Raw genomic sequence first — 13,697 nt, forward strand, 5'->3', positions numbered from 1 at the left:
TTCAATGTTTTGGGTAATGAGTCCAGACCAGAGGGGATATCATGGTTTCATAATTACACAGCTTTTAAATCAGTATTTGTTATCCAGATCCTCAGCTCCCTCAACCATTTTATATGGTACAACAAATAAATTGCTTTAGGTACTGAGTTTACTAGAATTATTAAAGTAGCGCCCTGTTTTTAATAAGTTATCGGGCCCCAAATATTTATTTTTAGGGAAACGTTCCATATTAAATCTTCAATTTCCAAATCCAACTTACAGACACAGTAAGTGTAACTTTAAACACACAAATTAAAATACTTCAGGCTGTGCTCTGTTTACACTAGTTATTCCAACGTGGAACTAAACCCAGCACATACTTATAAATATGTTAACAAGTCTCATCCATTTCATGTTTTTTTTTAAGGACAGACCACTAACTCTCATTAGCAGTTCAACACGAAAGGGTGTGCATATTTTTACTGGTGACTGGTGGGCAAGGTTAGGAGTGAAACAAAGTTCAGAGTTGTGGATGGCAGGCCATATAAATATATAAGGTCACATAAATAAGGCCACATAAGTATGAATTTTCTAGATCCTTAGTATCATCCAATCTTGCAGCTGTTGAGGTAATGGGCTGCATGGGAGGGTTTTTTCTGCAAGGGAAATCTCGCTTCGTGATGAGATTGTGCTGGAGCCATTGGACCTCATTATCACCTAGTACAAATCCATCCACGGCTACGACCGCTAACGGGGCTGCGCAGCTCCAGCCGGGCGGCAGGTCCGGGCGACCGCAGGGCCACACCGGTGCTATTACCTATTTCTCAGAGCCCACAGAGTCGGGACCGTTTCTGACTTAACAGGGCTAATATGAAGTAGAAAACAGCTACAATTACCAGTCCCAGGGTAGAAGATTGAGTCGAAAAGGCCTCAGCACTGTCATGAGACGGTAAAAATAGAGAAGCCCAGCCGAGCCATGGAAGCAGAGCCTTGCGGAGGCGCGCTCCGGAACGCTGCTCCCAGAGGACACCGGGAGGAAAACCATTCCCAGTGCCCCTGAGCAAAACGTGTGCCGCCTGCTCGAGGAGCCCGCTCCTGCAAAAACCAAACTGCAGCTGCGGGTACAGACATGCCTCGCGCCTTTCCCTGCCCTGCTGTCGTGTACACAGGGAATTGGTGGGCACAACCCGGCTGCAGGAGCTCCTCTGGTCCCCGCGGCGGTGGTGATGGAGGGAGAGAGCAGCGATCACCTTCCCTACGTTTGATCTGTGCCCGCTGGGTACCAGAGTGCTCCCGGGGCCATCCAGTGCCCTGCTTTCTTGGCGCTGGGGTGGGAGCTGACAATGTAACTTTAATATCAGTCTGTGCTAAGCAATTTGCAGACCAGCTCCACTGCCATTCAACTATCCACAATTAATTAAATTCAGATAGATATGCAGCTCAAAATATTTTATTAAACCTTATGCCAAGGACATTCCTGGAAGTCCACAGGGCTTTATTTAAGTGGAGTTTTGAACCTCAGGATTTTGGCATGTTAATCTGAAACACAGCCCAGGAAAAGAAGTTTCATATTATGTATGAATCGGTAATTATTCTATTTCTTATTTTGTTTTGTGAATAACTTTTTAAGCAAAAGCTTGAAAATGTATAAAGTAACTATTTCTTTATAGCACTATGAACTGAGTCAAAACGTGTCTATCTGTGTGATCAGAAACAGGCCACTCATGAAGGCTGTTGGTCCCCCCTCTCCTCCCAAACCTACAAACTGGTACTCTTCTTTTTAACCTTCTTTTCCCTCCCCCCAGCCTCCAAACTAACACTCTCCTTTCTGAAGGAAGGAGAGCATAGATTCAGAACCTGCATTTGGAATGGCCTCTACATATCACTAGTCCCATTCACAAGTAACTTAACATATATTACATCAGTAAGATAGTTCCCTGGATGTTTTGCATGTGCTATTAGTGCTACTATCAGTATCATAACCATATTGTGCCTAAATTATATAATTCCTATAGATAATCTTTTCTTAATAGATTCTTATGTAGGGAGTAATAAGACTGGATTTTTAAAAGACTGTCTGTTCCCGTATTGTCATCACTTCCTGCAAAGCTCATGAGACTGGGATCCTCATTTGTATAAGGAAAGATAGAAATTATACCATAAGTTATCACTGGCACAGAGTTTCAGGTTTTGAATTCCACCATGCTAAGCAAAATGTCCAGTGCAATATGAATGTAAAGTGAAAAGACAAGCCAGAGCTGGATTCTTATCTTTTCTAATGTCCTTTGTAATTTACACTCAACTGAGGCAATTTTTGCACGTGGGATAGTGTAAAGCATAAAGGCAAAATCAGACCAAATGTAGGTAAGTACAAAGGTGAAGGCATTGTTAAAGTATTCAAAAACTACCTTTTCAGACCATAAAATTTCTTTTCAACTGAGAGAAAAAAAATCCTGTTATTGCTGGTCTAGCAATTGCAACATTCAATTTATCCCAGCATAGTAAAGTTGTGAAGGTGTAGGGAGATGAGTTGAATAAACGGCCTGTATACGGATTTTTCTTTATAAATAGTTCAACTGAAATCAGTAGGAAACTACATAAAGTAACATACTTACTGTTGCAGGCATTCATCTGACAAGACCTTACAAGCAGTGAAGGAGACAGACCGCTACACATTGATCCATTTAATGCGACGTATTGGCCCTTTGCTGTTAGGTTTTGGCAGGCAAGTTTCCTCCGCTGGATTCCAACACCGCAGCTTACTGAGCACTGCAAAAGGAAGGATGCAGTCAAACTCAACCTGCTGTCCCCACTCCACACATGCTAATTTTAAACTGGTGTGTGTGTGTGTTGGGGGGGGATTGGGGATGTGTGGGGGGGGTGTGGGTGTGGGTGCACGCACACACTAATGAGCTCTATTTCATTTGAATCCCTGTACTATCCAGACATTAAACTCTCTCCACCATTCCAGACAATCTGAATATAAGACAGCTAATTTTTTCCAGCAAACAGATCAGGAGCAATTAAAATAACATGACAGTATTTCTGTGTGTCCCTCTGTGGGCAGGACAGAGGAATTAGACCTAGTCTTCTAAGAGAAACAATTCAGCACGTTCTAAACGGTCTGTGTCATGTCTCTCGACCCACTCTCCTTGTACGCATTGCACAGACCTTTAATTGTAACTTGTATTCATTCTAAATCATTCTGAATGGGGTGGTGGCAAGCTTCGATTAAACAGGAAAGAAGGAGGAAGTACTGCAGTATAATGCAAAGATTTGCTTTTCAGAAATCCTACTATGAAATAATTAATAGCCGGACATGTCTGGCAGAATGCATTCATAAAGGAAAATTTCAAACAACATTACAGTCTTTCCTTCAGCAATTTAAACATAGCTGAAGGAGGGGGATGTGATTAGTACGGTTGTAGGCAGGTAGCTGTATTTAGAATCTAAGGAGGATAAAGGTACAGGGCCCCTGAAAAGATTTGCTTTCTTGGACAGCCAACGTTCTGATCACTCCTTTCCACTTCTTTAACTGGATTGGATGAATATGCACAGTTCAGTACAGCTACATGCTTTGTGAAACCTTCAGGTACCCTATGAACTTGTCACTTCTATCATCCATTATTCACCCAAGGAGAAAGCTTTGGAGTTCATGTTACATTTGAAGGTTTTGGTACACCCTTGTTGTGGGCTGCTCACCTTGGACCATTCTCCTACAACTAGTTGAGGAGGACAATCAACTTTTGCACATGGTTTACTATCTGGTAACTTAGGTTCCTGGCAGATCTCATCAGGGTGTTTTAGAAAGCTTCCATCTGTCAACAGCTGCTTACAGTACACTTTGCGGCTCTGAATCCCTCTTCCACAGGTACGTGAACACTAAGGAGAGGAAAAGAACATAGCATTTATACTTGCATGGGTATCTGTGCTCATCCATCACACTGTTATGCATAAACATTATAAGGCTTCCCATAATTATTGAAAAATGACATCTAGTCTCAATTAAAAAGCAAGCAGCACACAGAAAACTCTTATGCTAAAAGCTTTCAGCTAATATATTAGAGGCAAGGAGAACCTAACTGCATCTTGCACGTAGATCTGACTATGCTGAGCATCAGTTAACATACTTAGGGGGAGTTTAGGAAACTCTGTCCTTGAGACAAAAAAAAAAAAAAAAAGAAGTGATATCTCCAAAAGTAGGTTACGGTATTTTCAGAGTATAGAAAGAGAGGCGATGTCTGGAGTAACTGAGATCCAGCCTTCTGAAACCATAAATAGGATTCGGCATCTCACCCTGAGGGCACCCGTTAGCACACTAGCAAAATGTAGTATTTTTAATTCTGAATTAATTTGCTTTAATGAAATCAGTTGAAACACTCAAATGCTAACATTTAGGAGCTCTATTCAAAGTTACTCCAACTGGAGAATTTTAGGTACCTGGCCAGAGGAACACTGCTTACATTTAAGCTACTTCTGTAACACAGTCATACCTGTTGCCATTCCTCAACATGCCAAACAGGAGGACAATCAATCTGGTTACAGGCTTGTAACGAGTGAGGCTTTTTGTCTTTGCAGTCTTCAGTAGCAACAGTAGATCCTCCTGGCTGCTGGCAGAACACGTCTCTGGTCTGTATCCCAACGCCGCACGTAGCCGAGCACCGTCTCCATGGGCCGCTTTGCCACCTGTTCCAAGAACACAACCAAAAGCCCACATTTTAGCAACACACTACAGAACGGGAAGGAGCAGGCAATCAGACCCAGGCAGAACCTAGCAAAAAATAACCAAAGGCATATTTATGGATAGATAGCTAAAACATCCCTTGCTTTTGCTGAAAAGCAAAATTACAAACTAGAATTATAAACCTATCGCTAACAAATAAATGAGTAAGTTCTTTACAATAAAGGCAAAAAGACTCACTGCAAGCAAATTTGACTCCAGAATTTATTTTCAGAATGCTCCTCATTAATAATAATAGCAAGAAAAAAAAGGCTTCCTCTTGGCAACCTGCTAACATTTACATTTATACATGTAAATATGACCTTTCTTACATTTACAAAACTTTCTTTAAATGTGTATACATTTTCTGTAAAACATCCTGTTCCTGTTAACTTTTCTTCTCTACATTTTGGAGGGGGAGGTTTCTGCAAACACTGTAGAAACAATATGCAAAGGATCAGGGATGTCAGAGATCAAAAGTGGGTAAATAAGGCAACACATGTCAAAATTTCACATATGGCCCTTTCAGTGACCAAATTAGATAGGTTTTCTTGGACTTGGGCTGTTTTTGTTCTTTTCCCAGTATCTCTGAGCAAACAAAGGAATCCATCAGAACTATATGTGGCTCCTAAAAAAGCATGAAATTAAAATAACTTTTAATCTAAAGCATGATTTCACTGTAATTTTTCATTCTGCAAGGATAGAAAGTAAATATTCTTTATTTTTTGTGAAATTGTCTGAAAATTTTCCTTGTTCCACCATAAAAGTAAATGTTGCTTTTCCATCTCTAGCAAATGTCTGTCTCAACAGAAGAGATTTATTTCAGAAAACGTTGCCTGTTTTATTAGTGAGATGTGAAGTGTGGAAAAGCAGCGAACAAGACTAAAAACAAAAAAAAAACCACACAAAAAAACCACCCAACAAGCTTGCTAAAGACAGAAGCAGTGAAATTTCACCCCAAAGCAATTTCATGCCACGGTCCTGCAATCTGACCCTTTTCTAGGAAAGCCAATGTTTATTTAAGCCACACTGACCATTTCTTTTCCACAATTCACCGTTACAGTATACCTCGGAGGGCAAAGGTCCACATTGCAAACACGAGCCATTGGTGGTGGTCTCTTTGAACGGTCGCACAGGGTCTCATTGACGGCTTGTTTTGTCTCTACGTGTAGGCACATTGCAATGGCTTCTTGTGTTCCTGAATTAAAAAGGAAAACACTCGTGAGACACTTAAGATGGAATAGATTTCTGTAAAACATAGCGAAAAAACCTCTGAATGCTGCATTAGATGGCAGGCTTAAAATTAACCTCTCAAGCTAGAAAAGAACACTGGAGATAACGTATATGTTTGAAGCGCAAAAGATACTTGTGGATTATATTTAGCATTTTGTGATATCTAAAAAGCTTGGTTTGACACTCTAAGCTGAAAAACAACAAAAAATAAGCTTCCAAGAGCTTTCATCTCTCTCTCCCCATCATCAGATACTAGATCCCCCAGTTCTATAATGCTCTCAAGCCAGCTAATGTTTTAATTGCCAAAATCAGGGTATAAATGATTCCTTTTCACTTGCCTAGACTCTAAGGAGCTAAAGATCTGCAAAAAATGTAATAAAAATTACATAAAACTTGCAAAACTATAGCCTGCAGAATGGCTGACTGAACAGAGCTGCTACGAGAAAGGTTCCAAGAGGCACCATAGTTTGGCCAAAAGCAGCAAATCGGCCTCAGGGCGAGAGTTGTCCTTGCTCGGGACCAGTCTTGGCACCTTCTGATCGCCAGCTCTTACTACCTGGATCTTATTACTGAAGCATAAAGATTACTAACACTCAAATTTCTACAAGTCAAAAAAGAAATGTAATGTAAGTTGGTGTTAGAACAAGATAGCTTAGTTAACGCACATTTTGTGAACTTTTTTAAAACTATGTAATTATCCAATTTAGGTATTGTATTAGTTAGCATAAACGCCTTGCTCAGTTTTAAAACTCACATGTGCATGAAGGACAAGACAGTTTGTGAAGTACTTTGACGATCCTCTGTATCTGAGATGTTATATATAAGCAATGATAACTACCATGATCCTGTAGGAAAGGAAAGCCCTAAAATACTAATATCTACATTCTGTTGCTTCCAGGTAAAAATGGCTTGTGTAACCCATAAAAAGTCACAGTTTATAGAACTGAAATCCATTTCCTTCCTATCCTTCACTTCCCTCAAGGGAATTTGTAAGGATACAGACATGCTTTCAGCTGGAGGTTAGATTTCTTTTCTTAGGACCAACTTGGAAGGCTCCAAAGGGGGTTTTATCTAGAATCCTTCATGAACCACTTGATGGTGTCACCTGTGAAATTGCCTCTGAACATCCCCACTGTTTCTGCTCTAATCTGACTTCTGCTGCAAGAAGGGTCCTTGGCACTGTTCATCATTAGCCCTTCAGATTTCAGTGGGCTCAGCGAAATAATCTGCACTGAAAATTTAATCTCCAGGCTAACAGTTTGTGTTTCATGACTTTCAGGCACGTAGAATTTTCGCTTCTAGCAACAGTGACAAGCCATTGTAATGTATTCTCCCAAAGGGTTTCCAGCCACTACTGTTGTCTTGAATTTGTCTTTCATGTTTCTTGCACAGAACAACAACCTGGGCAGCATCAGATGATTCAAAAAGTCAACGCCTGATTCTATCATTTTTCCATCCACCTCAGCCTGTTACAACATACGCATGAACATGTCTATAAACAATTCTGTTGCAGTCCAGCATCTTTAGCCAGCCAAGATCACACTCCTTCCTTGTGACACTCTTACTATTTCAGACATTTTAGCATAGCAAACAGGTATATAGCAGCAGTGATTCGTGCAGTAACGTAGATTCCAGTTTCTTTCAGGCTCTCTGGTACCTCTTGATCCCTTCTGGGACTCATTTTCAGTTCAGAAAGACCTTGTTATATAAATGTTTTGACTACATCTACAAAGCAATGAACTTTTATGGAACAGAAGACCTGATCTTAAATATGACTGACCACCTAGTCATTGCTCTTATATCAAAGTATTGAGAATTACAGGGAAGGCACACGTTAGTATTTCACTAGCAGGGCTGAGAAGAAACCTTCATCAGCAAACACCATGAGGCTATAATCCAAACATGAAAATGCCCAAACAAGGCATACTACTACACAATCATGTTTTCTAGAACTCTGTATTTTATTCCAACAGAGGGAACCAAACCCTTTGCCCGCTTCCTCCTTCTGCATTTGTTTAGCAGGAGCGGCCTCCCTGTTCCCTTACATAGGGACTGCCAGGCTGACAGCACGCGGGATACAAATGAAGGTTAGAGATTGTGTTCTGGCAGAGCATGGGCTACGAATGACGTTACCAGACGAGCAGTCAAGCACATGTCAAGCATCCATGTAATCTCTATACCTTATGCTACGCCCCTTCAGTTTTGCTGCCTTTATTGCATTCATGTGGGAATGTCACAGTCAAAAGCCACGTCGCTCTGGAGTGCGCTGTGACGAGCGATAATTTTCTAAATACCTTACCCAAGGGAGGGCAACAAAATGAGACTCTTCTCAGGCCTTCTAAATCAGTAATAATGCCATGGAAACTTTATATCACAGAGTTACAAAACCTAAATTGCTCAGGCAAACAAACAAAAGGCACGTCACACCACCTAAGGCTTTTTCAATGCAACATGCCACCTGCAGTTCATTAAGCCATTGCTGTCCCGACCTGGCTTTGATTGTGTTACCACAAGAAAAGGTTGATATGCAGCAGATCTTTGCTTTGGCTTAACTACAGGCACAAATAGTAGTGATTTCTTCCAACATACCCCTTATTTACAGAAAAAAAAAACCACCCTCTTTTGATGCTGCAAGTATGAAACAGATATTGCAGAGCTGTTAAAAATGCCCGCCACCCTGTTCCTTCCTCTCCCTTGTTTTCAGCCAGGGACTCTATTTAAATAAATAATTCCACTTAAATTGATGCAGCACTCTTGAACTCTGCTGTGAAAATGTCTCAAAAATTAACCAGATTTCTCACCCCTGGGTATAATTTTATCTTGGTTGGGAACTTCCATTATAGATAAATTTCTTATTCTATATAGATTGGAAAATGGAAAAATCTATTATTCAAACAAGCAAAGTTTTATATGTATGACTTTCTTGGCTTATAATGTAAACATAGTAGATAATTTAACTAAAACATTATGTATGCAGTAGGGAACATTAAGTATTTTTACAGTAATCTGATGCACTATTGTAGTAATTATCCTACTATTTAGTGAAATGGAATATTTCTATTTTAACCCAGCATTCAAACCACATACATTTACATTCTTTTACAAGCTTTTCTGTGCAATGAAATATACAGTGCACGAAGCTGTGTTAAACAATCAGGATGTCTGAAAAAAACCCAGACTTTCTGGTCCTGCCTTTTTTAGAGTAAAAAGAAAATGAGGGTGAAAGTTGCTGTGTAAATGGTGCAAGCCAGCTCTGTACTCGGAAGGGGAAGAACAGTCATCTCTTTCTATCAAATAGTCTCAGCTTGATGCTTACTTAAAAATACACACTATTGGCTGAAAACAACCCAGGAGAAACTCCAAGTACCGCATGTGCTTGAGTCTCGCTGTAAATCTATTGAAACTGGCAATGTTATTTTACGGTCCTCTTGTAAAACAGTTGGTCTCTGTAGTTAGTGAAACTCCTCATAGAAGTAACCAGTTACCAAATTACCTACAACGCTATTGCAAATGCTCTCAACTCTATTTTCGAGTCTCACCATACTCATTGTTTTTCTTAAAAGCCCTTAAAACATGGCTGGCATCCTGTGATTTGCTAAGAATCTCTGGTTTCTTATAAATAAGAAAGTAAACTTTTAGCCATTATGGTCCAGACAAAAGCCTGAAAATACAATCTGATGGCACCCTAAAGGTTCCAAAGCACAAGCTACAGAAAAGAAAAAAAGGAACTAGATAAATATTTATTTTTTAATCTCATTATTTTTAAGCCAATATAATGACTTTGGGGGGCTGAATCATAGTTTTTTGAAGCATTTGGAATATAAATAATAAGAATTACATGGAATTACTAGAATTTGCCTTTACAATTAAAGATATTTTTGAGCAGAGATCTCCATTATTTTTTAATAGAGAACATACCTTTAAAACAGTGTTCACTAGTTAATTGACCGACAACACTGAAGAAATACTACAGACTGCAAGAGGAACATTTCTTTTTAGCCGTCATACTCTTTACTTTGATAATTACTATTACTTCTCACTGATAATCCACAAAAATTAACATTATGCTTATGTTGAGGGCTTCTGCAAGAGGACCAAAGTTTTTCAGATTGAAAAAAAAAAAACATTATGGGAAAATCAAGGCACATCCTGAGTTCTCTAAGCAATTTTTACTTGGACGCTGCTAGTCGTCTTTGCTGCCAGGGCACATGGCTGGCTCATTTTCAGCTTGGGATTTCTTCAGGTACTGAAGACAAAATACATAGTTCTTTAGTCTTCTGGGTGGTACCAGATTCCTATGGATGTTAAACGTGACATCTGTCTCATGACAAATCAATCTGGAGAACTTTTATTTGCGCTCCTGGAAAGCCTGATGGAGGAGGTATTAATCGTGATAACAGGCACAGCGCAGCCTCGCAGTCCTCAAGGGCAACAGCTTCAAGGCACCCAATATGCTGCATCACGAGCCACCCAGACGGGTGCAGAAAGCACCCAAATTGCCCACAGACGCCTGGCTACCAGGCCGCTAAACCTTGCGAACAGACTGAACTCGCAGGCAGAGCTGATGCTCGATAACGAGCTGCAGACTGCTCTATCTCGGTAATTCTCTGACCTCAGAAAGAGCGTTACCGTCTGCATTTTTACCTCTGCTTAGGAGAGGGGCCAGGGGAGAGTTCAAATTAAATGTCTAGTCTGCATGCGGATTTAAAAAAGTGGTGTAAGTGACAAGCACTGAAACAGAGATTCAGTCCTTGCTCAAGCAGCGGCCATAAAGCTTGCAGCCGGCTTCGCCGACGCCGGCTTTTCCCTCATTCAGGACAGGCAAGTGCTAGAAACAGGGGGGGAAGTTCCAAGGATTCAGAAATCCACAGGAATTTATTTTAATAGCCACTGCTAGATACATACCTACTAGAGACAAAGTACCTAATATAATTTACATTACATGGGGATATTCCAAACTCAGACAACATTTATTTCTCGTAACTAAAAAGTTCATCTAATTGAAATGAGATTTGGACATAAAACTTAGCAGAAATGGATCAGATCCTTTGAACTACACAATGGAAAAATAGTAGACACAGTGAGATCATTAGTTAGTACATTGCAATAAGTTGGAAACAGAAGAGATGTCTGGTTCCCTTAAAACTATTCATCGGCAGGTAATTTTTGGTCTGTTTGAAAGCGTCTGCCAAGGCAGCAAGCAGCACAGAACTGATAGAAGGATAAATTCACTATTGCCTAACTAGCATGACAGCACAGGGACTGCAGAAGCCGTTCATTGATAAAACGTCCTCACAGCTACCCACATTTCCCGGGAGCAGCACGCAGAAGAATGTCTAGACATAGGGCTGGTGATAACACAGAAGTCTCAAGAACACAAAAAGATATTTTACTTTCAGACTTCTTTAAATGGCTCATTTCCATTCCATCTCCAACAAACGGTTAGATTTTCATGAATGCTTATAGGAAAATTCTGGGTCAAGCAACCTCACAAATTCATGAAAGGGCTAAAAGTCAACAGCAGAATTCCCACTCAGCTCCACTGGGAACAAAATCAAAGCAAACTTATGATTTTGTTCTTTAGTCATTTTAAGATTGTTTTATGCTGGCAAATGAAGTTATTGTCTTCAGAACAGCTTCCTTAAGTTACCCTTAACTGGCAAGCACAATTTTTCATGTGGACATTTTTGCATGGATGGGCAAACACACGTGTGAAACACAGACAATGTAAGCATGCACATGTGTAATGGCAGGCAAAGAAAGAGAGATTATTTTAGTCCAGAATTCTGCTCATCTCCTCAAAATTCAAAATATTTTGAGATTTTGAATCCTCCTGAAAAAGATATTGGCTAAAAGCAGTAGCAATGTGGATTTAGGATGGCAATAAAGTGATTGCACATTACAAAAATCAGCTGAGATATGGAAAAAAAAAAGAATTAAAAATTCAGAGGTAATGGAAACCTTATTTCTGCTTTAGAATGCAATTCCTTATTTCTTAAAAAAAATCATCTCATTAAAATGCAAAAACAGAGACAACCTGTCCCAGTAACTGTCACAACTGTTAGCAAGTCACATTTTATTTACATGTATGTGTGTATGTATACTTTGAGCTATAGCCTCTTCCACCTTGCCATCCATAACGCCCACTGAAGGTAGCAGGGGGAATGGGATCCACCACCTTTTGTGATCACATGTGCTGCTGTTCTTATGGATTAATCCCATCAGGAAAGAACAGTAGGAAATGATAAAGGAGGCTCTTATCAGTCACTTACCAGCCTGCTGATAGTGTTCTGGGGCATCCCTCCCAACTTCTGTCTTCAGGTTTTGAACTGGTGAGTAACACAAAGGAGGCCACTTTCTATGAGCTCTAGACTGGCTCTTCAACTCCAGCTGCTGCTGCTCTCCCCTTTTCTACATTTTATATTTCTTCTGTGGGTACAACTGTCTTCGCTTCCCATTGATGTCATCATTCCTGTCATGTATAGGTGTGTTCACAATTCCACTGCTTCCACTTAACACTTCATAACTCACTTTTGTGTTCAGTCCCTAAGTACTGTATGAAGTAGCAACACCAGCAACCTTGTCTAGTAACATGTACTTAGGGCGACAGGCAGATTCGATTACATCCAAGGAGGAATGTGCCTAACTACTTGCAGACAGATGTATGGCACCGAGTTCCTATGGAGTGATATACTGTACCAAACCCTAAACAAACTCCTATTTGATCTTCATGCCAGTCAGACTGAAATCAAGCCTCACTAATTACAATTTTGTGTCTCTACTATAACGCAGAAAATTGCAGCATTTTGGAAGATAAGGGAAACTAACACGAGAATTTTAACTTTGAAACTATACATTTTCAGTTCCTATGGAAAGAAAGACCATTGAAACATGCCCATGACCGATGCATTTAACATGCTGGTACCATCAACTGCCTGACAGCGGAGCTTATACTTTGCAACATTCAATAGCACAAAAATGATAACCGCAGTATCAAGACTGAAGCAAACTGCTGCACCAACAACTTTTTAGATCTTATTTAACCAAATGAAGCTCACTTTTTGAACACAGGATTTCAAGAAACCATACTGGTTTAAAATACTCTAGAAATACTTTAGAAAGAAGTTAAAAGTTGAGGCTGCATTTTTCCTACATATCAGTGTAGCTAATTTGGGGTGACACTAATAGAAAATCCCAACAATATCGAACAGTGTTGAATTCTACAACTCATGGTAAAAATAAATAAATAAATAAAATTACCTCCAAGACACGTGGCTGAGCAAGGAGTAAAGCCGATGTATTCCCAATCATAAATCAAACTGCCCTCTTCAGCATGGGAAAACTCTGGCGTGTAGGGGACAGGATCACTGTCGCAGGGTGCCTGGTGACATCCGCGTTCTGTTGGTGGCTTAACATCCTCACATTCCTCCTCCGGCAGTTCCACCTCAGTCTGAGTAAAAGCGAGAAGAATTCGGCACTTCACGTCCCGCACCTGTATGCCATTGCCACACGTGGCACTGCATGGGGACCACGGTTCAGGAATAAACCTGCAAATAACCACAGTGCAGGGAAGACTTGGCATTTAATTCCATGTACTTGTGTACATAGTTAAAATGCAGCTCAAAGATATAAATGTACAGGTTATATGCCACGCAGATGATGCATAACGCTATCTGATAGTTAAAAAAAATCATAGTTATTTAAATCTTTCACTTGTCTCCCACCCAAGACCATCCCTCAAAATTCAATAAATACATAAATACAA

The 13,697-nt window shown here is 40.1% G+C and overlaps 1 protein-coding gene across 10 annotated transcripts in view; it reads right to left on the minus strand.

Annotated features, from left to right (window-relative positions):
• The window catches only part of ADAMTSL3 (ADAMTS like 3), a 200,811-nt gene that overhangs the window by 30,795 nt on the left and 156,319 nt on the right, over positions 1-13,697 (minus strand). For all 10 annotated transcript variants that reach the window (XM_064517288.1, XM_064517287.1, XM_064517290.1 and 7 more), the window contains 5 exons: positions 13,193-13,479; positions 5,768-5,897; positions 4,473-4,665; positions 3,682-3,861; positions 2,595-2,748 (listed from right to left, as the gene is read on the minus strand). In XM_064517288.1, coding sequence (XP_064373358.1) covers positions 2,595-2,748; positions 3,682-3,861; positions 4,473-4,665; positions 5,768-5,897; positions 13,193-13,479 — 944 coding nt within the window. The remainder of the gene's footprint in view (positions 1-2,594; positions 2,749-3,681; positions 3,862-4,472; positions 4,666-5,767; positions 5,898-13,192; positions 13,480-13,697) is intronic.

This window comes from Dromaius novaehollandiae, chromosome 10 (assembly GCF_036370855.1).
Source record: "Dromaius novaehollandiae isolate bDroNov1 chromosome 10, bDroNov1.hap1, whole genome shotgun sequence".
Taxonomy (NCBI): domain Eukaryota; kingdom Metazoa; phylum Chordata; class Aves; order Casuariiformes; family Dromaiidae; genus Dromaius; species Dromaius novaehollandiae.